The sequence below is a fragment of the Hemiscyllium ocellatum genome, chromosome 13 (assembly GCF_020745735.1).
Source record: "Hemiscyllium ocellatum isolate sHemOce1 chromosome 13, sHemOce1.pat.X.cur, whole genome shotgun sequence".
Taxonomy (NCBI): domain Eukaryota; kingdom Metazoa; phylum Chordata; class Chondrichthyes; order Orectolobiformes; family Hemiscylliidae; genus Hemiscyllium; species Hemiscyllium ocellatum.
This window is the reverse complement of record NC_083413.1, coordinates 12,314,949-12,340,291: the sequence shown is the minus strand read 5'-3', so window position 1 is coordinate 12,340,291 and position 25,343 is coordinate 12,314,949. Positions and strand designations below refer to the sequence as shown.

General features: G+C 42.9%; 1 protein-coding gene across 1 annotated transcript in view; it reads left to right on the top strand.

Moving 5' to 3' along the window:
• Positions 1–25,343, top strand: part of LOC132821426 (glutathione hydrolase-like YwrD proenzyme) — a 61,274-nt gene that overhangs the window by 17,369 nt on the left and 18,562 nt on the right. The window contains exons 6-9 of the mRNA XM_060834012.1: positions 7,782–7,934; positions 18,410–18,497; positions 19,268–19,439; positions 24,196–24,358. Of these exons, the coding sequence (XP_060689995.1) occupies positions 7,782–7,934; positions 18,410–18,497; positions 19,268–19,439; positions 24,196–24,358 (576 nt within the window). The remainder of the gene's footprint in view (positions 1–7,781; positions 7,935–18,409; positions 18,498–19,267; positions 19,440–24,195; positions 24,359–25,343) is intronic.

Here is a 25,343-nt window from a genome sequence, read left to right as displayed (position 1 = left end):
CAAGGAGCCCAGCAATCACTTTCCTCGTTTCCCACAGAGTTCTAGGGTACAGCTGATCAGGTCCAGGGGATGTATCCACCTTTATGCATTTTAAGAAGTCCAGCACCTACTCCTTTGCAACATGGATATTTTTCAGATGTTGCTATTTATTTTCTCAGTTCTCTATCTTCCCAATCCTTCTCCACAGTAAACACTGAGGCAAAATATTTGTTTAGTATCTCCCCCATCTCCTGGGAAAAAAAGCAACTAACCAACATATTGTCTTTATAAACTCCGGAAGATAACTTGAAATCTGTGCAATGTGGACGTGGATTCAGACCAGTTGTATTAAAGTTAATTATGATGCTACTGAGTCACAGTTGAGATTGTTAATACTGTTAGTGTTGAGAATGGAGTGTTGCAATGCAGTTGGATGTCCACTATCTGTAGACAAAAGTGGGTACTGCAGATGTTGGAGGTCAGAGTCAAGATTAGAGTGGTGCTGGAAAAGCACAACAGGTCAGGCAGCATCGGAGGAGCAGGAAAGTCGATGTTTCAGGAATGATGAATGACTTTTGCCCGAAATGTCGATTTTCCAGTCCACTATCTGTTGCCTCTTGTGGTAAAATACACCAGGATTTTCCTAGAATGGAACCTGATGTATGATATACAGCCTTTTCTTTTCACACTCACTGGACACAACAACTATGGTTGGGGAAAGTAAATTTCTGGTTGCTACTTAACATCATTGTGTAGATGTTCATTGTAAAAATATTTAAAACATCTCTCCACATTGTTCATTTGGACATTTCTTCATACCCCTGTGCCATGTGTAAGAATATATGCTGAGGAATGTATCTGTCAGTGCCCACTCATCCAAAGGGGAACAGGAATACTTGCACTGTGACAAATAACTAGTCTTCAATCTGTTGAGTAATTATATAGGTTACATCTACTTAGCTAATGGAATACATATAAAATGCACAGGACAGAAAGAGGCCCTTCACTATCATGCCCGTACTGTTCATCAAAACATCCATTTATTCTAATCCAATTCTCTACCACTTAGCCTTGTATTCTGTTGTATTTCAAATGTTTGTCTGAGGAATTCTTAGATGTTGTGATGGTTCCCACCTCAACCACTTTTCAGGCAGTGATGTTCTGGATATCCATTGTCATCTGGGTGAAAGCATCTATTCTCAAACCCACTATAAACCTTCTGCTCCTGACCTTAAAGCTGTGCCCCTGGCTTATTACTCCTGCACTAAGGGGAAACCTACCCAACCTTTGCCCCTCAGAACCTTGATTACCTCAGTCAGATCGCAACACCCTCCTCACGCCTTCTCTGGAAAATTATCCCAACCTCTCGAGTCTTTCATCAGCGTGGAATTGCACCAGCTCACACAACATCCTGGTGGATCTCCTCTACACCCTGTCCAGTGCAATCACATCCTTTTATGGTATGGTGACTCGGGCTACACACAATACTCCAATTGCGACCTAACTAATGTTATGCACAGCTCCATCACAACCTCTTTGCTGCTGTATTCAACACTTTCACTAATAAAAGCAATTATCCTACTAGAACGGAGAACAGAACAGAGCAGGACAGGAACAGGCTCTTCGGCCCACTGCGTCTGGGCTGACCCTGGTGCCATTCTAAGCTAACCCCATCTGCATGCACGTGGTCCGTATCCCTTTATTGGCTGCCTGTCCATGTTTCTGTCTAAACGCCTCTTAAATGTTGCTATTGTATCTGCTCCTACCACCTCCCTTGGCAGTACATTCCAGGCACCCATCATCCGCTGTGTATAAAAAACTTTCCTCACACATCTCCTTTAAATGTTCCTTTTCTCACCTTAAGCCTATGCCTCTGAATATTTGTAAATGAAGTCTTGCCTCTCCATTAATGCTACCCCTCTGAAGTTCTTTCAAAGAAGTTAGATCCACTGACCTGTAGTTTCCTCGTTTATCCCTACTACCCTTTTGAATAAAGGGGCCACATTGCTGTCCTCCAGTTCTCTGGCACCCCGCCAGCAGCCAGAAATGATTTGAAAATTAATGTCAGAGCCCCAAAATCTACTCCATTGCCTCCCATAGCTACCTGGGTTACAAATCATTTAGAGTTAGAAGGGTGTGTTCAGTATTCAACGTGAGGACTCCATTGGTGATTTGGTGTTATTTTTTAAAATGTTAGAGAAGACTGTTCTTATCAGAGAGAATTTACGTTGACAGTAAAATTGGGGTGTTGTCATTTGGATCGTTGCTGCCTCTGACATGCAGTGCAATTTTAAATTTCTCTATGAATCATTGAAAAATAAACACTATTAGATAATTGTTATCTAAATAAGTTCAAAGGATTGTGTTGTTGCTACCCTTTGCACTGTATCAACTCATTACGTGCCTCTCCAACACCGCCCTGAACAAACTCCAACTCATCCGGGTCTCTGTCACTCTTAGGTCACCCCACAACTATTTTCTTTTATTTCACACTTGTCCTTATTGACCAACATATTGATTCTGAAATTAATAGACAATAGACAATAGGTGCAGGAGTAGGCCATTCAGCCCTTCGAGCCTGCACCGCCATTCAATATGATCATGGCTGATCATTCCTAATCGGTATCCGCTCCCTGCCTTACCTCCATAACCCTTGATTCCACTATCTTTGAGAGCTCTATCCAACTCTTTCTTAAATGAATCCAGAGACTGGGCCTCCACTGCCCTCTGGGGCAGAGCATTCCACACAGCACCCATTTCTCACTCATTTAACTTCAAATTCTTTCATGGTTCCTCAGCTTCCTTCCTCTGAAATCCTATTCAGTCGTACACTCCAGCTTGTATCATTTTCTGATTCTCACAGACAATCTATCTCTCCCTCTCTCTCTGTCTCTCCCTCTGATGTGGAGGTGCTGGTGTTGGACTAGGGTAGACAAGATCAAAAGTCACAGGTTATGGTCTAACGTTTATTTGAATTCACAAGCTTTCAGAGCGCTGCTCCTTTGTCAGCTCACTGAATGTTTGTGATTTCAAGTAAACTTGGGCTATAACCTGCTGTCGTGTGACTTCTGATCTTCTGTCAGGGATATGGGTCAAGTGCTGGCAAGTGGGACTAGATTAGGTTGGGATATCTGGTGGGCATGGACGAGTTAGACTGAATGGTCTGTTTCCATGCTGTAAATCTCTATGACTCTGTCTCATTTTCTGATTCACCTTTGATGTCAGACATTCCAATCATTACATACCTGCACTCTTGAACGTTATGTTGAAGCCAGCTGTTACCTTTCTGCCCCCATCAAAAAACTTCCCCAGAAGTTGCCACCATGACCACGCTTTGTGTCATTTCTTTTTTCAAGCCCTTTATCCTTTCTGCTAGTTTCCTTGCAATAACTCTGATCTATGTTGTTTTTATCATGGACTAAATTGAAGAACAGAAACAACTTCATATACAGCATCTTTCTGAACCTTAACAGTTCCTAAAATCCTTGACTGATAGCGAGGAACTTTCGATGCTAAGTTGCTCTTGTATTGTGGAAAATGGCCATTTTGCATGTGGCTCGTTCCCACTCACAGCGATAATGCTGGAAAATATGTTTTAGTGATGATGGTTGTGTGAAAAAAGAGTGATAAATGTACTGATATGCAAATTAGTGAATTCAGGTTCTGCCTCCAGTTTTTGGTCCACTTACAGACAATGGAGGAAAATGTCCTGCTGTATAAGTTCATCCCTGATGGGTAAGTGACTGAATCATTGTCCCCTGCTGTAAGGCAATGCTTAAAGCACCAAATCTAGTTGGGGAGGCTATGAACAGAGTCGAAGAATGTTGCTAGAAAAGCACAGCTGGTCAGGCAGCATCCAAGGAGCAGGAGAGTCGACGTTTTGAGCATCAGAAATCACGGTGTCACGGTGTAAACAGGGTGCCATTTGTCAGTGGATTTGTAATCTAAAGGCCCCACTGGTTGATGGTCTCAAATCACACAGCAGCAGATGAGGGATTTGGATTCAATGAATAAATCTGGAATTATAAAGCTAGTCTCAGCAACGGTGCCCTTGACAATTATTGTCAATTGTTGTAAAAACGTATCTGTTCCTAATGTCTTCACATAGAATTAATCTGCCTTCCTAATCTGGTCGGGCCTATATGTGACCACCTCCTGACCCATATCAAAATGTGGTTGACTCTTAACTGCCCTCTGAGATGGCCCTAGGAAGTCACTCAGCTCAAAGGCGTTTAGGGATGGGCAACAAAAACTGAGATAAGGAGGAATTTCTTCTCTCAGAGGGTTGTGAGTCTTTGGAACCTCTTGCCACACACAGTGAGCTGTGTAGGGCAAAGTCCTTGCATACACTTAAGGCTGAGATCGATAGATTCTTAATCAGTCAAGGAATCAAGGGTTACAGGGACAGGCAGGAAAGTGGACATGAGGAATGTCGGATCAACCATGATCCTATTGGATGGTGAAGTAGGATCAAGGGGCCTCCTCCTGTTCCTAATTCTTATGGATTAAATGATGGCATTGATAGCAATACCTACATCCCAAAGCAGGAAGTAAAAAGCAACTTGACCTGTCAGTGTCATTTGGGTAACAAGTAAACTTGGACCATATGTTTCTTGGGGATGTTGTTATGCACCACTCGAGAGATTCCAGGGGTCATTAATTACCAATGCGAATAGGGACATCTTTGCTGCCAAAGTTCTGCTGGAATTTTATTTATTGTGATATTGAATGTTATAAATCATTTATTATCAAAAGCACTGGAACTTTTACTACTTTGTTTCCCTTGTATAAATTGACAATGATTAACCTTAATGCAGTGGCAGTACCAGTCTGTAACTTGTCACTAGGTATCGGTGCTTTCTATTTCAAATTACACCTCATTGTTCTTGCATCATGTTCGTATCAACTAATTAAAGGTGTATTTCAAATCATATTTCAAGATCTGGGTGTGCAGTAAGATTGTAGGTTAACCTTTCTGTTAACAGCAGTCCAGGACAGACTGAAGGAGGTTGGTTCTTCATTCCTACAGACTGTAAGAGGTCTGGATGAAGCACTCCCACCCAATTCTGTTTGTGCGTGGGAGTCATGCATTTTATTCAAACTGCTTAACAGAAACAGCATGCGTAAAGCTGGCTGGTGTGGAGATGGGATCATTCTCAGTCAGCTATAACCATGCGTTACAGTTAGTTAGAGCCAGCACTACTGTCTATTCACATAAAAGCAAAATACTGTGGATTCTGGAAGTCTGAAACCGACACAACAATTGCTGGAGAAGCTCAGCAGGTCTGGTGGCATCCGTGGACAGAGAGAAACAGAGTTAATGTTTTGAGTCCAGAGTGACTCAAGAAGAGTTAACTCTGTTTTTCACTCCCCAGAAATGCTGCCTGGCCTGCTGAGTCCATTTTGAGTCCAGTATGACTCTCCTTCAGTAAATACAAAGTGAGCCGTCCCTGTTAAGAATTGAATTGAATTTATTGTCACGTGTACCGAGACACAGTGAAAAGCTTTGTCTTGCGAGCAATACAGGCAGAGCACAGAGTTAAGTAGCAAAGATAAGTAAATAATAGGTATACAGTGGCAAAAATAAAAGCTGAGGTCCAGGCGAATGTTAAGAGTTTGAGTCCATTCAGTATTCTAACAACAGTAGGGTAGAAACTGTTTCAAAACTGTCTGGTGCATGTGTTCAGGCTTCTGTACCTTCTTCCCAATGGTAGAATTTGTAGAAAAACATTGCCAGGGTGGGATGGATCTTTGAGAATGCTGGTGGCCTTTCCTTGACAGCGGGGCTAGTAGATGGACTCTATAGATGGGAGGTTGGCCTTTGTGATTATCCGGGCTGAGTTTACCACTCGGTTAAGGGAACCCTTTGTTCCAGATATTAGTTTGATAAGCCTTCTCTGAACTGATCCCAACATGTTTACATTTTTCCTTCAATAGGAAAGCTGCCAGATTGTTGTAAGGACCTATCTGGCTCACTACCATTTCATCGAGAATGCAACATGCTATCCCAATACAGTCTGACCTTCAGGCCCCAGCAATGTAGATGCATTCTCAAATGGCCTAGCACTCACCTGTATGAAACCACATTCAAAAAGCATGATAAGAATAAAGTTTGATGAACCCCCCCCCAATTGCCCAAATTACATGCCCCAATGTATTGGCCAAGATAGAGGCATGAATCAATTCTGTAATTGTCTACCAGGTGTGTCTAATGGTGTGTTTAACCTGAGTGCCACCACATCTCAAGTGAGGAGCAGGTTTGAGAAGGCAGAACTTTCTCGGGTAGTCAAGTACGGGGAGTTGAACCCACACTGTGAACCCACCCATCTCCCTTCTATTGGAGGCCAACACTCCTCATGCTTTCCTAATTGTTTGCTGTATCTCAGGAAGCAGTCAGCTGGATGGTTGGCTTGCAATACAGGAAGTCAAAGTCCACAAAGAAGTCTCATGCACTAGAATCTTGACAGTATAGGATCATGCCAATCGCCCATTGAGTCCACACTGACCCTCTGAAGAGCATCCCACCCAGATCCAAACCTCCTACCTTATCCCTGTAACATGGCATTTCCCATGACCAATCCACTTAACCTGCACATCTTTGGACTGTGGGAGGAAACCAGAGCACCCAGAGGAAACCCATACAGAAATGAGAAGAAAGTGCAAACTTCACTCCCATAGTCACCCCAGAGTGGGAACCTGGGTCCCTGGAGCTGTGAGTAACAGCACTAACTGCAACAGTGGTTAGCACTCCTGCCTCACAGCTCCAGGGTCCCAGGTTCGATTCCAGCCTCAGGCAATTGACTGTGTGGAGTTTGCACATTCTCCCCCTGTCTGTGTGGGCTTCCTCCAGGTGCTACGGTTTCCTCCCACAGTCCAAAGGCTTATAGGTTAGGTGGATTGGCTGTGCTAAATTGCCCCGCAGTGTAAGGGGCATTAGTTAGAGGGAAATGGGCCTGATGGGTTACTCTTCAGAGGGTTAGTGTGCACTTGTTGGTCCAAATGGCCTGTTTGAATACTTTAGGGAATCTAATCTAACCACTGAGCCACCAAGCCACCCTGATCAATTAATAAAATTGTTAATCACCTTCATTTCAATGTATCTGAGGCTCACTTTGTTCCAGTCTTAATATCTGAGCAGGATTTCAGATCAAGTATATGCTAAGGATTAGTCCACAGAAGCATTTTGGGTTTACAAAAGAACAGTAACTAAGACAGAGGATGATTAATGCATATTTGAACAGAATATAATATATGGATTTCAGGAGCTTGGTGGGGTCTCGGTGTTTGGAATTGCCTTGCGCAGAAGGAAGTGGAGCCTGGCCTATTGAATATATTCAAGGCTGAGATAGTCAGATTTTTGTCGAGAGTGAGGTGCTGGAAAAGCATTCAAGGAGCAGGAGGATCGACGTTTTGGGCAAAAGCCCTTCATCAGTCCTCACTTGCACCAGTCAGATTTTTGTCTACCGGTGTCAAAAGCGACGGAGCCCGGGTAGAAAAGTGGAGTCAAACTCAAAATTTAATGTACCATGACCTTATTGAACTGCAGAGCAGATTCAATGGGTCAAATTGCCCATTCCCACTCCTATTGTTCCATGTTGAGGAATAGACACTTTTCCTATGGTTTATTGCTACATAATTTCTATGAATGGCATGTAAGCCAGAAGTTGGGTAGAATTGTAACTGTAGAACAAAATTGTGGCAAGATTGATATCCTTCCCACTCAATAAAGCTACATTCTCTATTGGATCCTCTTATGCTGTAGCACATTGTTGAAGTATGTATGCATTGTGTCTCTCATGAAGGAACTGGCTCAGTCTGGCAAAAGAGGGTTCTATGAGGGAAGGATAGCAAAAGCCATCGTTGAAACCATTCAGCGGAATGGTGGAGTTATGAGTCTCGGTGATCTAAAGGAGCACACCAGCACAGAAGTTGCACCAATCTTCACAGACTATAAAGTAAGTGTCTTGTTTTGTGTTTCCTGAAATGACTGTTCAGTAACAATCAAATTGAAGAATGAGTATGGAAAATTTCTATTGTGAAAAATGCCCAATCAGATATAGCACAGACTAGATGGAGAGGGAACAAGTCAGCAGCTAATACTGGAAGCTGTTAGTCAGCCAGTATCCATGCAGAAAGAAATGGGGTCAACTTGAAAATGGAAAATAGGAGTGAAAGAAGACCTTCCATCATTTTTCCACCATTCAATTATGATTGATCTTCCCGAATCAAACTTTCCCACCTGCTCCCCATATTCCTTAATTCCCCGAGAAACAAAAAATCTGCCTATTGCATCCTTAAATGTATTTAACTATGGAACATCAATAATCATCAAGGATAGGTGATTCCAAAGATTTACAATTTTTTGATTGAGGAAATTTCTCCTCATTTCAGTCCTAAATGATCAGCCTTTTATACTGAATCTGGTTCTAGATTTCCTAGCCAGGGAAACAACATCTCAGACCTACATTTCCAAACACCTTTATAATCTTAAGAGTTTCCAAGAGATCACATTTCAAGTATCTAAGCTCCATAGAGTATGGATCCAATTCACTCAGCCTCATATCATGGGACAACCTCTCGTCCCAAAAACTAGTCTCATGAGTAATTATGTTACGACCTCCAATTTGAGTATGTCCTTATTTAAATGTGTGGCCCAAAACTGCACACAGTATTCAAGATTTGTTCTTTCTACGTTGTGTAATTACAGTTCCCTTGCAATAAAAGTCAATGTGCCACTCCCTAATTACTGTCTTTTACCTGCTTGTTAACTCTTTGTGTTCTATCTACAAGTACACCCTTAATCTAATAAAGGTGTTAGCTAATACTCTTCTCATACCCACTTAGCTGGCTTTGTTGATGTTTAGTTGTCTTGTTGGCGATTGCAGAATGTCATTTTCAAAGTTAATGTGAAATTCAGTTTTTTGATCACTGTTTACCAATGGAACCTTTATCATGATGTTACTAGTCAACCCTGCTTCATTGCACAATGCTAAGTCTAAAATACTTTTTTTTCTGCAAAATGTCCAGTCAATGAGTAGTTCTCAGAGTGACTGTATAATTGTGTTTTGATGCATATCTCTAGAATTTTCTACTATTATGATAAAATTGAGGTGGCATGATGGCTCAGTGGTTAGCACTGCTGCCTCACAGTGCCAGGGACCCAGGTTTGATTCCACTCTGGGCTGACTGTGTGGAGTTTGCACATTCTCCCCCTGCCTCTGGGTTCTCCAGTTTCCTTCCACAGCCCAAAGACGTCTCAGCAGAGCAGGTAAGGGCTGTTTGGCAGTGGCTGCTTGAAGGCTCGGTGAGGTTTGTTTAACGGTTTAAATTTGAATTTTTTAAAAAAAAAAGCGCGGAGCGGACCTGGAAGCTGGTGTAGCACAAGCTTACCTGGGTAAGTTGTTTTCCTATAAAAGCGTGCAGGAGAGGAACCCGAGGCACTACAGAGGTAGAGCCTCCCACCCGCCCTCCTCCTCTAACCTAATAATAAGACCCGTTGTGGTAAGAAGGTAAGTGCTGCATTTTGCTTATTCTAGTGTTTAGACCTATTTTTTTTTTAAGGGTTACTTTTAGAGGGATGGCAGTGAAGGCAGTGCAATGTTCCTCTTGCAACATGTATGAGGTGAGGGATGGCATGGTCGTCCCTGCTGATTACACTTGCAGGAAGTGCACCCATCTCCAGCTCCTCCAAGATCGTGTTAGGGAACTGGAGCTGGAGTTGGATGAACTTAGGATCATTCGGGAGGCAGAGGGGGTCATAGATCGGAGCTTTAGGGAAGTAGTAACTCCAAAGATTGCAGACAGATGGGTGACAGTGAGGGGGACTGGGAGGAAGCAGCCAGTGCAGAGACTCCCTGCGGCCATTCCCCTCAAGAACAAGTATACCGTTTTGGATACTTGTGGGGAGGACGACTTACCAGGGGTAAGCAATGGGGTTCAGGCCTCTGGCATGGAGCCTGTCCCCGTTGCTCAGAAGGGAAGGGTGGAGAAAGGTAGAGCGATAGTTATTGGGGACTCAATAGTTCGGGGCACAGATAGGCGGTTTTGCGGGGGCGACAGAGACTCACGATTGGTATGTTGCCTACCAGGTGCAAGGGTACATGATGTCTCTGATCATGTTTTCAGGGTCCTTGAGGGGGAGCAGCCCGAAGTCGTGGTCCACATTGGCACCAACGACATAGGTAGGAAGAGGGATGAGGATGTTAGGCAGGCTTTCAGGGAGCTAGGTTGGAAGCTCAGAGTTAGAACAAACAGAGTTGTTGTCTCTGGTTTGTTATCCATGCCATGCGATAGAGAGTCGAGGAATAGGGAGAGAGAGCAGTTAAATGCGTGGCTACAGGGATGGTGCAGGAGGGAGGGATTCCGGTTTCTGGATAACTGGGATTCTTTCTGGGGAAGGTGGGACCTCTATAAACATGATGGTCTACACCTGAACCTGAGAGGCACCAGTATCCTTGGGGGGAGGTTTGCTAGTGCTCTTTTGGGGGGGTTTAAACTAACTCTGCAGGGGCATGGGAACCTAGACTGTAGTTTTAGGGGGCAGGACCTGGAGTGTAGGGAGGTTAGGAACCAGTCATCAATCTCGAAGGAGGGTGCCTGTAAACAGCAAGGTGGCTTGAAGTGTGTATGCTTCAATGCGAGAAGTATACGAAATAAGGTAGGTGAACTTGCAGCGTGGGTTGATACTTGGGAGTTCGATGTTGTGGCTATTACGGAGACATGGGTAGAACAGGGGCAAGATTGGTTGTTGCAGGTTCCAGGGTTTAAATGTTTTAGTAGAGTCAGAGGTGGGGGGTAAAAGAGGGGGAGGTGTGGCATTGCTTGTCAAAGATAGTATTACAGCAGTGGAAAGGACGATGGATGAAGACTCGCCATCTGAGGTAGTTTGGGCTGAGCTTAGAAATAGGAAAGGTGAGGTTATCCTGTTAGGAGTTTTCTACAGGCCACCTAATAGTCCTAGAAACGTAGATGATTCAGGAGAAGAGTGAAAGTAATAGGGTGGTTGTTATGGAGGACTTTAACTTTCCAGATATTGACTGGGAAAGCTATAGCTCGAGTACGTTAGATGGGTCGGTGTTTGTCCAATTTGTGCAGGAGGGTTTCCTGACACAATATGTAGACAGGCCAACAAGAGGTGAGTCCATACTGGATTTGGTTCTGGGTAACGAACCAGGCCAGGTGTTAGAATTGCAGATAGGTGAGCACTTTGGTGACAGTGACTACAATTCGGTAACTTTTACTCTAGTGATGGAGAGGGATAAGTGTGCATTACAGGGCAAGAGTTATAGCTGGGGGCAGGGAAAATATGATGCGGTGAGGCATGACTTAGGATGCGTGGCTTGGAAAAGTAGGCTTCAAGGGAAGGGTGCAATCGATATGTGGAGCTTGTTCAAGGAACAACTACTGAGTGTCCTTGATAAGTATGTACCTGTCAGGCAGGGAGGAAAGAGTCGTGTGAAGCAGCCGTGGTTTAATAAGGAATTGGAATCCCTTGTTAAAGGGAAGAGGGCGGCCTATGTAAAGATGAGGCGTGAAGATTCAATTGGGGCGATTGAGAGTTATAAGGTAGCCAGGAAGGATCTAAAGAGAGAGCTAAGAACAGCAAGGAGGGGACATGAAAAGTCCTTGGTTGATAGGATTAAGGAAAACCCAAAGGCTTTCTATAGGTATGTCAGAATAAAAGGATGACTAGGGTAGGAATAGGTCCCGTCAAGGATAGTAGTGGGAAGTTGCGTATGGAGGCTGAAGGAATTGGGGAAACACTGAATGAATACTTTTTGTCAGTATTCACTCAGGAACAGGACATTGTTGCCGATGTGAATATTGAGTCACAATTAATTAGAATGGATGGCTTTGAGAAATGTAGGGAAGAGGTGTTGGAAATTCTGGAAAGGATGAATGTAGATAAGTCCCCTGGGCCTGATGGCATTTATCCTAGGATTCTCTGGGAAGCAAGGGAGGAGATTGCAGAGCCATTGGCCTTGATTTTTATGTCCTCGTTGTCTACGGGAATAGTGCCAGAAGACTGTAGGATAGCAAATGTGGTTCCCTTGTTCAAGAAGGGGAGTAGGGATAACCCTAGTAACTATAGGCCGGTGAGTCTTACCTTGTTGTGGGCAAAGTCTTAGAGACAATTGTAAGGGATAGGATTTATGAACATCTGGATAGGAATAATGTGATCAAGGATAGTCAGCATGGTTTTGTGAAGGGCCGGTCATGCCTCACAAACCTTATTGAAGTCTTTGAGAAGGTGACTAAGGAGGTGGACGAGGGTAAAGCGGTTGATGTGGTGTATATGGATTTTAATAAGGCGTTTGATAAGGTTCCCCATGGTAGGCTACTGCAAAAAATACGGAGGTATGGCATTGAGGGGGATTTGGAGGTTTGGATTAGGAATTGGCTGGCTGGAAGAAGACAGAGGGTAGTAGTTGATGGCAAAGGTTCATCTTGGAGTGCAGTTACCAGCGGTGTTCCGCAAGGATCTGTTTTGGGACCATTGCTGTTTGTCATTTTTATAAATGACCTGGAGGAGGGGCTAGAAGGTTGGGTGAGCAAGTTTGCGGGTGAAATGAAAGTCGGTGGAGTTGTGGAAAGCGAAGAAGGATGTGGCAGGTTACAGCGGGATATAGATAAGCTGCAGAGCTGGGCAGAAAGGTGGCAAATGGAGTTCAATGTAGGTAAGTGTGAAGTGATTCACTTTGGTAAGAGTAACAAGAAGATGGAGTACAGGGCTAATGGTCAGATACTTGGTAGTGTGGATGAGCAGAGGGATCTTGGTGTCCATGTACACAGATCTCTGAAAGTTGCCACCCAGGTAAATAGTGCTGTGAAGAAGGCATATGGTGTACTGGCTTTTATTGGTAGAGGAATTGAGTTCCGGAGTCCTGAGGTCATGTTGCAGTTGTATAAGACTCTGGTGCGGCCGCATCTGGAGTATTGTGTGCAGTTTTGGTCGCCATACTATAGGAAGGATGTGGAGGCACTGGAACGGGTGCAGAGGTGGTTTACCAGGATGTTGCCTGGTATGGTAGGAAGATCGTATGAGGAAAGACTGAGGCACTTGGGGCTGTTTTCATTGGAGAAAAGAAAGTTTAGGGGAGACTTGATAGAGGTGTACAAGATGATTAGGGGTTTAGATAGGGTTGACCATGAGAACCTTTTTCCACATATGGACTCAGATATTACGAGGGGGCATAGCTTTAAATTAAGGGTGGTAGATATAGGACAGACGTTAGGGGTAGATTCTTTACTCAGCGAGTCGTGAGTTCATGGAATGCCCTGCCAGTAATAGTGGTGGACTGTCCCTCTTTATGGACATTTAAACGGGCATTGGATAGGCATATGGAGGAAAGTGGGCTAGTGTAGGTTAGGTGGGCTTGGATCAGCGCAACATAGAGGGCCGAAGGGCCTGTACTGCGCTGTATTTTTCTATGTTCCAATTTCTAGGTTAGATGGATTGGCCATGCTAAATTGCCCATTGTGTCCAGGGATGTGCAGGCTAGGTGAATTAGGCATGGGAAATTCATGGTTACAGGGATAGGGTAGGGGTAGGTCTGGGTGGGAAGCTCTTCAAAAGATTAGTGTGGATTTGTTGGGCTGGATGGCCATCATTCACGTTGTAGGGGGTGTGACGATCCTGCTCCTTTAACAAAGCTATGTCTTTGGCTTTTTTTTCAGAGAGGTCATATAAGCAACGATTCCAAAATGTCTAGGTTTGAAGGGTTTTAGGGTCAGTTTGATTATAAGTAACAGATACTGCCTCAGGCAAAAGGCTTTCAAGTTTATAAAAAACACTTGTACAATGAAAGTAGGCGTGGCCAGTTCTCCCAGCCCAGCTTATATCTGATTTGGTTTGGGTTTTAGCAGTCTGGCTGTTCACTGAAAGCAGACAGTCTGTTTGGAGACTGCTGTTCCAAGAAACAGCTGCAGGGAAGAAGGTATTTCATTCTGCCATCTCTCTCTTTCTCGCACTCTCCTTTAAGACCCTGTATTTGATTTTTCATTTTGTGCCAAGAAATGTTTGTGGGGACTGTTGCAAGTATTTGGAACAGCATCATTAAATTGGGATGGTTTGTTAAGTTTTTGTATAGATTAAGTTATTCTACATTCAGTTCTCTTTTGTTTGTGGTTGATTTGGTAATCTTACAAATGAATTCTGATTTGTTTGAAACTGAGTGGTTTGACCAGCTGCATCCCTTCTGGAATATCCACTTACACCTGCTTAAAACAACTAGCAATGGTAGGGTCTGGGCTACTTTCTTGAAATGTTTTGAGGAGGCTTGGCCTAGTCCATAATAGGATTCTATTCTAAGAATTACAGGATCCACCTGTAATTTCAGATGCAGCAATGTTCCCTGCTGTTCCCCCGATAATGTACCTAAACATTTTTATTGTATCAGAGAAATCAGAGTTAACTGTTCGGGTCCAGTGACCCTTCCTCAGAACTCCCCAGTTTTGAGGATGGGTAACTGGACCCGGAATGTTAACCTTAACTTCTCTTCACAAATGCTGCCAGACCTGCTGAGCTTTTCCAGCAACTTTTTGAGTTTGTTTCTGATTTACAGCATTCGCAGTTCTTTCGATATTTATTTAGTTGTATCAGATTTGTTCAGAATGTTGCTTGAAAATGTGTGCATGAATTGATGCGCATGGATGATATGTAATAATATTTAATGTGTGACCCTGTTTTGTCTAGTTAACAGGGTAAAAAATGAGGTCTGCTGATGCTGGAGATCACAGCTGAAAATGTGTTGCTGGTTAAAGCACAGCAGGTCAGGCAGCATCCAAGGAATAGGAAATTCGACGTTCCGGGCATAAGCCCTTCATCAGGAATGATGATGAATTCCTGATGAAGGGCTTATGCCCGAAACGTTGAATTTCCTATTCCTTGGATGCTGCCTGACCTGCTGTGCTTTAACCAGCAACACATTTTCAGCTTGTCTAGTTAACAACACTGTACTGATACGTTTTGCAGGGAATGGCTACAGCGTGGTGTTTGTTGTGGTACTTATAATGTGTATTTAAAAGACTATGTCTAAATTTATGAATTAATAACACAAACAAGTTTATTTAGACTGCTTATCAGTTTTAGGAATAATTGATGAATAGTGTAAATTCTACGTTTAATAGCGACTGCAAGATAAGTTGATCTGCAATGGTATTAGAGTCAAGAGTACATGTAATCAAATAGTATTGTGGGAGATAACTAAACCTAGAGCTGCAGAGGTCATACATGCTTTGTTCTGAATGTTATATTTCCATTTGAAATTCCTGTGTTTACAGTTATAGTGCAAACTGCTTTTGTAAACTTATGATGACGCCTTCTCGAGACGATGCTTGAATTGGTAGAAGGAGGAAATCACACTGTGATCTGTTTACCTAGGTGCTTTCCATTGTAAATGTGGGCCTAGTAATAAAACTGTTATCAGCAAACCCAAACAAGCAGACAAAACATGTCCAGAAACCCTAGCCACTCTCCCCTACACCAAAGACATCTTGGAAATGACTGCCAGACTACTCAGCCCCCTTGGCATCATGGTAGCCCACAAACCCACCAACACACTAAAACAGCATCTAATGAACTTGAAAGACCCCATACAGACAACAAGCAAAACTAATGTCATTTACAAAATACCTTGCAAGAAATATAACAAGCACTACATTGGACAAACAAGGAGCAAATTAGCCACCAGGATACACGAAAGTCAACAAGCCACAAAATGGCATGATCCTCTCTCACTAGTATCCTTACATATAGATAAGGAAGGACATCATTTCGACTGGGATAACACATCCATCCTAGGACAAACCAAACAAAGACACACGCGAGAATTCCTAGAAGCATGGCATTCCAATCAGAACTCTATCAACAGACACATCGACTTAGACATCATTTACTCTCCTCTGAGAAAAAGAACAGGAAATGACATTACAAACCTAAGGAAATCTAAACACATAAATAGAAAGTGAGTCACTAACACCAGTGCTTCACTGGAAGCTCACTGATGATGTTACCTAGTATGGTGACGAAATGTCTGAAAATGAATCTTCTTGTTCAGCGAGCAAACTTACATCCAGAACCTTAACCTAGCTACATATCTTCTCAAAACTCGTTTTCGGCAAGTACACACAGGCATTAAATTTAAAATCAGGAAATCAAATGTAAATACGTACCTGTCCATGGTGATTAGATTTCCTAAAGTATGGAAACAGGCACTTTGGCCCAACAAGTCAACACCAACCCTCTGAAGAGTAACCCACCCAGACCTATTTCCCTCTGACTAATGCACCTAACACTGTGGGCAATTTAGCATGACCAATTCTCCTGACCTGTACATCTTTAAAATGTGGGAAAAAATCAGAGCACCCGGAGGAAACCCATGCAGGCAAGGGGAGAATATACAAACTCCACACAGGCAGTTGCCTGAGGATGGAATTGAACCCAGGTCCCTGGCATTGTCAAGCCGCAGAGCTAACCACTGAGCCACCATGCTGCCCACCCATTGGTGATCAATATATTCTCTCTGTTACTGGGGAAAAAAAATGTGGTTCAGGACCTACAGTACAATGTTAAATATCACACAACACCAGATTATAGTCCAACAGGTTTATTTAGAAGCACTAGCTTTCGGAGCACTGCTCTTTCATTAGGTAGTTGTTGGCATACAGTACAAAGACAAGGAAATTACGAAAAATCTTTAGAAACAACCTGAATTTCAACAAAGTCCGAAGTCACACAACACCAGGTTGTAGTCATACAGGTTTATTTGAAGTCACAAGCTTTCGGAGCACTGCACCTTAATCTGGTGAAGATTCACCTCACCTGGCAGTGTTCTGAAAGCTAATGCTTCCTGTTGGACTATAACCTGGTGTTGTGTGATGTCTGATTTTGTCTACCCCAATCCAACACTGGCACCTCCGCATCAGGTAAACCTCAAGTAGGTTGATAATTTCCCATTATCGGACTTTAGGAAGGATGTCAAGGTTTTTAGGAAGACTGCTGAAGTGTTTTATGAGAATTATACCATGGTTGAGGGACACGAGAAATGAGAGAAACTGGAGGAACTGGGTTTGTTCTCCTCAGAGTAAAGAAGGTTAGGGGGAGATTTTCAGAATTATGAAGGGCTTTGTGACACCAAATAAGACAAAATCATTTCCAGTGGGTTAGAGGATAGTAAACAGAGAGCACATATTTAAAGCAATTGACAAAAGAACCATGATGTGGAGGAGCCAGTGTTGGACTGGGGTGGACAAAGTTAAAAATCACACAACACCAGGTTATAGTCCAACAGGTTTATTTGGAAGCATTAGCTTTCCGAGCGCTGCTCCTTCACACCTACCTGATGAAGGCACTTCAGCGGATAATAAAAGTCAAGGATGTGGGGAAAGAGCGGGCAAGTGAGATGAATTCAATAGCTTTACCAAATATCATGGATATAATGGGCCAAGTGGCCTCCTTTTTGTGCTGTATTATTCAATAAACCTATTGATTTTTGAAAAATAGTGTTACTTAGCAGGGTTCAAAAACTGCGATGTTATGGTAATTGGTCTAAAACTTTATAGAACATAGAAGGATACAGCGCAGTACAGGCCCTTCGGCCCTCGATGTTGCGCCGACCGAATCCTACCTAACCTATACTAGCCCAATAACTTCCAAATGCCTATCCAATGCCCGCTTAAATGACCATAAAGAAGGAGAGTTCACCACTGATACGGGCAGGGCATTCCATGAACTCACAACCCGCTGTGTGAAGAATCTACCCCTAACATCTGTCCTATACCTACCACCCCTTAATTTAAAGCTATGTCCCCTAGTAACACCTGACTCCATTAGCGGTAAAAGGTTCTTAGTATCTACCCTATCTAAACCCCTAATCATCTTATACACTTCTATCAGATCTCCCCTAAACCTTCTCTTCTCCAATGAGAACAGCCCCAAGTGCCTCAGCCTTTCCTCATAAGATTTTCCTACCATTCCAGGCAACATCCTGGTAAACCTCCTCTGCACTCGTTCTAAAGCTTCCACATCCTTCCTATAGTATGGCGACCAAAACTGCACACAATACTCCAGATGAGGCCGCACCAGAGTCTTATACAACTGCAACATGACCTCAGGACTCCGGAACTCAATTCCTCTGCCAATAAAGCCCAGTACACCATATGCCTTCCTCACAGAAGAAGATCTTTATCAAGATCATTCTTTCAACACCTTGTAGGAAGATCTGTAGGCAACAGATGAAGTGCAAAGGTAAACCTTGTTAAAACTGGGCTTTTTAAATAAGAACTTTGTTGTGAAGGGGTGAAACTGTAAAAGTATGTGACAGTGTACATAGTCTGTTGAATCGCAAGGCTTTTCAATTACTTGAACTACAGAACAGTACTGAGTTGCAAAAGATTGTAATTGTCTGCTTCCTCGTTGTTCCAACTTTAGAGTTTGAGGATCTGGGAGCTTCCTCCAAATGGACAGGGAATCACTGCTCTGATGGTCTTAAACATGCTGGAGAACTTTAACATCAAAGGTAGGAGATCCTTCTGAGAGAGAATGATGGTCGACTTGATCTCTGCCAGATCTAATTCTCTTTGGGTGCATTTGGTCACAAAATCATGCTTAAAGTGTTCACCATGAATTACTATTCATTAATGAGACTGACATAGTACATAGTTGAGGACGTCATAATATAGGAGGGGTTGGGGTTTGGACGAAGTTACTACCTGAGAATGAAGCTGCAGCTCTTGTCAGATGTTGTGGAGACTAGGAGGTGCTAATTTATACTGCCTTCCCTTCCTGCCAGAGGGTAAGATGTAAAGCTGAGTGCCCATCTGCACTGTATTATAGACACGAAGGTTCCTACCATGCTAGTGCAAGCAAGATTAGAGGGCTTTCATTGTTGGCCACTGAGCAATGTGACCAAATCAGACGAATTGCTTGCTGACTGTGGGACCTTGCTGTGTGTAAATTGGTTGCCGTGTTTCTAAAACACCACAATAAATGTCAGTTGGCTACTTCGTTGTTGCATTTCTAAGTTTGTAACAACGTCACTGCCAGTATAGCCTTAGCTATTGGGTAGATGCATCCATTTTGGGGAAGGTTAAACTGGGTGGCAGAATCCAGCCATGTCATCGGGTCCCTATCCCTATGGCTTGCTCCCACCAGCCTAGTACCAGGAAAATGCAGCTGACGACAAGCAGGGAGGTCCAGCTGGGATTCAGAGCCAGAGGTTGTAGACATGAAGGGTTTCTTGAGAAGGAGGCTGGCACTAACGAACAACTTCATTCACGCTGTTCCCAGAACTGGCCCACAACAGCGCTGATTACATTCACCTGCTGGCTGAGGCGGTGAAGCTCAGTTTCGCTGACAGTTTCTGGTTCTGTGCTGATCCTGCCAGGGTCCTGGTGCCTGTGGAAGAGCTGCTTGCTAAGCACTACAGTAAGCAACGTTCAGAACTCATCAACATGCAGAGGTGAGGCTGACAGACCAGTCCTTTTGCACTTGATCTTCCCCTTCAGCAGATACGCTGTTAGAATTCAATTGGTTATTAAATCCTGTTACTATTGTTAAATAACTATTTCTTCTTTTGTGGATTAGAACGGAATATTTATTTGTTCATTAAATAGTTTGCTGATTGCTTTGCTTTGGCTACGAAACAAAGGGCTAGTTTATGAAGGGATTGGTGATGTTCTAGTCTCGCGTGTGGTGATGTAGAGGTAGATAGTAATTTTGGAATTCCACCACTGGTAATCCATGAGTAGTTTTCCAGATTAAATAGGGTGGGGTAAGAATTTGAGGTGTGGGACCTGGCAAGCCAGCAATGTCCCGGTATGTATTTTTCCTTCTTTCGGAATGTAAATGCCAAAACATCTGCGAATGCAGTAATTCAGAAACGAAAACAGAAGTTGCTGGAAAAGCTCAGCAGGTCTGACCGCATCTGTGAAGAGAAATCAGAGTTAACATTACGGGTCCGGTGACCCTTCCTCAGAACTCCGTTAACCCAAAACGTTAACTCTGATTTCTCTCCACGGATGTTGCCAGACCTGCTGAGCTTTTCCAGCAACTTTTGTTTTGGTCCTTTTGGAATGTACAGTAATCCCCCCAGGGTATATGTTTCAAGACCTGCCGTGGAAGCTACAAACCACAGATAGGAGCGAACCTATTCTTTTAAGTGAGAAATTTACCTTTCCAGCAGGCCCCACCCCAGTCCGTGGTTCTGGAATTGTTCCCTGTAATATGTTCGGGCCACGTTAAACCTCAGGTAACTGAAACCATGGGTAAGGATAGGACGGTTGCCCTGTATTTGACTGAGGACTGAAAACACATCCTGCAGATATAATTCAGAAACTCTGTCTAACACCAGCTCTCTCCAGGGACAAACCTTTAGCCCTATTCTGCTCAAACTATGTAGTAAAATAAAAGCAAAATACTGCAGATGTTAGAGATCTGAAACAAAAAAACAGAAAATGTTGAAAATCCCCAGTACGTTTCTCTGTGGAAAGAGAAATCAAGTGAATGTTTTGAGTGTAATATGACTCTTCTTTGGAACTAGATGCAAAGTATACCTACTATACATTTGCTTGTTGTCAGTTTTCAGTTGCTTATCAATGGACTTTTTATACTGTCATATCCCTTCATAATTTTAAAAACTTCAAACAACCACTCCATCGCATCATGGTTCTAATAAAAAAAAACATTTTTATCTAGGCCTTTCTTTGTATTTTCCAGTTCTAAGAAAGGTCACTGAACGTTGACTCGGCTTTTTCTCCATAGAGACAGAGGTGGTACTGCAGATGCTGGGGATTAGAGTCAAGATTAGAGTGGTGCTGGAAAAGCACAGCAGATCAGACAACATCCGAGGAGCAGGAAAATCGACGTTTCGCGCAAAAGCCTTTCATCGGAAATGATGATGGACTTTTGCCCAAAACTTCGATTTCCCTGCTCTCTGTATTCACAGATGCTGCCAGACCTACTGAGTTTCTGCAGCAGTTTCTGTTTTGCATTTACAATGTTGCCTGATTTGTTCTTGCTATCATGTGCTACAAAAGTAATCTTGCTAAAGTTTAGTATCAGTCATTACATCTCAGTTTTTACGATCCGTGCCTCTTGAACTGAATGGAAGCTTTTCACTGTGTGTTATTGTATCCTTATCGTAAAATATACATGATAGTGAAAATCGAAAAATCTCTTGGTAAAGAAAACCCATCTAGATAAATCTGCACTTACACAGGAACTTGCTTGCCCAGTTGTTTGTCACCCTTTCAAAAACGTGATAAGATTAGTCAGATACAACCTACCCTTCACAACTCAGATTAATGAAACCCTTTGGTCAATTTTTTAATTTTCAGATACTTTGTAGCCATCAGACAATAAATATTTGTGGGCGGCACGGTGGCACAGTGGTTAGCACTGCTGCCTCACAGCAACAGAGACCTGGGTTCAATTCCCGACTCAGGCGACTGACTGTGTGGAGTTTGCACGTTCTCCCCGTGTCTGCGTGGGTTTCCTCCAGGTGCTCCGGCTTCCTCCCACACTCCAAAGATGTGCGGGTCAGGTGAATTGGCCATGCTAAATTGCCCGTAGTGTTAGGTAAGGGGTAAATGTAGGGGTATGGGTAGGTTGCGCTTCGGCGGGTCGGTGTGGACTTGTTGGGCCGAAGGGCCTGTTTCCACACTGTAAGTAATCTAATTAGTCGTAACTAATATACAAGATAGAAGCAGGAATAGCTACTTTTGAAGACACACCCAGTTAAGATCTTGCTTTAGTGTCTCAGCATATGAATAGTGTGATGTAGCAACCATTACGATGACTGACTAGGAGCTGGGCTGTATATGTTCTGGCCTGTGAGAAATTTGATGCCCTTGAATTGTAAATTGCGAATGCTAGTCTATTACATAAGTTGAAAGGGAGGGAGAAACAGGAAACAATAGAGTCATTAATTTAATATTATTCGGACAAAGTCAATAGTCATTGGGATGGTCAGGATTGTGAATTTGAGGTGTTAATCAATGATCTAATTGTGAGTTGGGATTCACAATGGTCATATTACATAATTATGGATTTTCGATATAGAAACCAGTTGGGTAGTTTTATGAGAAATTAAATTATTAAACCTCCCAATAGTTAGTGGGAAAGAGATGAATGGATATGTAGGCAGATCATGGATTGATGTAAAAACAACAGGATACATGGGTGATTATAACCCTCCCAATATTGATTGAAACTTCCTTACTCCTGGGGTCGGAGGTCAGACAGAAATTGTCAGGTGCATCAGGAGGGATTCTTGAAACAATATGTTGATTGTCCAACTTGGGAAAGGGCTGTACTAGACATTGTATTGGGGAATGGACCTTGGTGGGTTCTTAAACTTTCAGTGGGGGAGTATTTTTGGAACAGTGATTCCATAAGTTTTAAGACAGTTATGAATGAGACTGGTCCTCGTGGGATAGTGCTAAATTGAGGGAAGGCTAATTACAACAGTATTAGGAAGTGGTGAAATTTGATTGGGGACAACTAAGGGTAGATGCACATCTGACATGTGGGAATCATTTAAAGGCAAGTGGGTCAGAGTTCAGGACCAACATGTTCCTGTGAAAGGTAAGGATGGCAAGGTTCAGGAATCCTAGATGACGAGAGACATTGAATGTTTAGTCAAAAAGGAAAAGGGCTATGTTTACAAAACTGAAATCAGACGCGGCCCTTAAAAATATAAAACAAGCAGAAAACAACTTAACCAGGGAATAGGGGGTCTAAAGGGGGTTATGAAATGTCATTGGCAAGTAGGACTAAGGAAAGTCCCAAGGCATTTTAAGTGTATATTGGGAGGGAATAGTAGCTCCACTTAAGGACACACCCACCACCTGGAACATCCTCCCTGCATCTACCCTGTCTAGTCCTGTAGTCTCAATGAGATCCTCCCCATTGGTCTGAGCTCCAGCACAAACAATCCTAACCCAGTCAATCCCTCCTCATACGTCACGTCCCACCATCCCCGGAATCAGCCTGGGTAACCTTCTCTGCACTCGCTCAAGAGCAAGAGCATCCTTCCTCCGAAAAAGGGGACCAAAACTGCTCACAGTAATCTGGATGTGAAGAATAGGAAGGTAGAAAAAGAGGAAGGCCTGGTGCTAATGATTAATTATGGCATTAGCACAAAAGATGAGTAATCATAAAATCAAGAATGTACACATCCCAGCAGTAACCGCACGGTAGGATGGAGCATAAAGGAAGAAAGACAAGGAGTTTGTTAGAAAGCTGCAGTTGGAATCATTGAGGATTTTATTCCACATATTGGCTAGAAAAATTAGATGGAGTAATTGGGTAAGTCAGACTTGGGGCTGAGTGGCCTCTTCATGCTCCTCATTTATACACAAGTAAGTTCTTCTATAATGTGGTGTTGTGTTTTTGCAGTATAGAAAAATTGCGCTTTAGAAACAAAGCTTAAAGTGTTGATGATGTAATCGCATTGCAGCCAACCCACGTTTTAAAAGTTCACGCTTTAGAAATAGATTCCCCAATTCATCAATCACCTTATACCAAATTCGCGTTGACAAAACACGCGTTATAGCTGAATGGCCTGTAATAGAAACTGCCATTGAGAGATATTTGTTAAATAAGGGAGTCAGGGATGGCGAGCAAAGACAGTCAACTGAAGCTCCTGCAGAGATCACTGAACATGAAGGTATAGCTGAACCTCCAAATCCGTCTGCTCTTGCAACTCGCACAGTTCTGTCCCATTCAAAGGACAAGTCATTTATTTTGGGTCAAAATTAAGTCATAATTTAACACAATAACTTTATTTGCATCCAAATTCATGTGCAGTTCAGTATTTTGTAGAGTGATCACTGAATGCTAATTGCTTACCTCAGTTAAAGGTACATGCATTTAAATTATTTGGAAGGTTTAATATTCTGAGCTGTACCAATAATGAAGCCATTGAAAAGGTGTATAGTGGTAATTATGTATTGACCCATTTGTATTTGCACGGAATATTACACTTTGGATTTGCTAGACGATTTAAATCAGTTGCTTTTTACTTCAATCAGCTTGTTCTTAGGCTCTGTTTAATTCCAAGTTAGTGTATGTGTTCTTATTTTCAGTTTGCTCATCATAACCTTTAATTTATTTGAAAAAACGATGATATATTTTCACTTCAGAGCTGCTGATATGTGACTTTGTTTTTTTTTTCATCCTTTGCTTTCCCCCCCTTCCCTTCTGTGCTTTGTTAGGGCAAACAGTAAGTCTATCCATGGCAACCCATCTGGAGCTGGTGGTGACACTGTTTACTTTACAGCTGTGGATGCAGAGGGAAGTGCCTGCTCTTTCATCAATAGCAACTCTGCCCACTTTGGCACTGGGCTCGTACCAGAAGGCTGTGGCTTTGCCTTACAAGTAAGCAAATCAACAAACAAGCAGCAACCACTTTGCACAGTCAGCCCTGCTTGAACGCGGTAGTTCCGCTCTCGTGCATCACATGTTATAAGAAAATCCCGTAATAGCAGCACCATTTACACTACGAGGGCCAGAGTTGCGTTCTCACGCTTTAAAAGTTTGCACTTTAGAGCAGTGGCCTCAATTCGTCAATCCCATTACAGCGAACTCGCATTAACAAAATACATGTTATAGCAGAACAACCTGTACACTGCAGTAGCCAGAGGCTATTTACTATTTGTAGACTACCGCGTAGATGACATCAGGGAGCACATTCAAGCATTATTGTGGCTCATGGACATAAATAATCTATCCTTTAACAGTGAGGCCTAAGGACTCCCAGAGCACATCACTGGCTGTGAGTGATGATGCTTAAGTATTAGATCGAGTGTTCCTGAGAGTTTATTCCAAAGAAGCTGGCAATCTGATCCAAATGGTCAGTGCTGGTGTTTAATCTCCACACAGTCTATCTCTCATTCTGTTCCTTAGGAACAGGGAGTAGGCCATTCAAGCCCTTGGGCCTGTTCTGTCATTCAATGAGATCATGATCTGAGGCCTAACTCTATAAACCTGCTTTTTGCCCATATCGCTAAACTCCTTTGTTTAACAAAACCTTATTTATCTCAGATTTAAAATTAACCATTGATCCAGCATCTACTGCCTCTTGTGGAGGAGAGTTTCAAACCTCTCCCACCCTTTGCGTGTGGAAATGCTTCCTAACATCTCTCCTGAATGGTCTGCCTTAATTCTCAGACTATGCTTCTTAGTTCTAGAATTCGCCAAACCGGGGAAATAGTTTAGCTTTATCGACCCTGTCTTTCCCTGTTAATATCTTAAGACTTAGATCAGAACCCCCTTAACCTTCTAAATTCTAAAGAAAACAGGACTAATTTGTTCAAAGTTTGTGAAAATATTTGTAGCTCGGGTGCTCGTTGTTGTGGTTCTG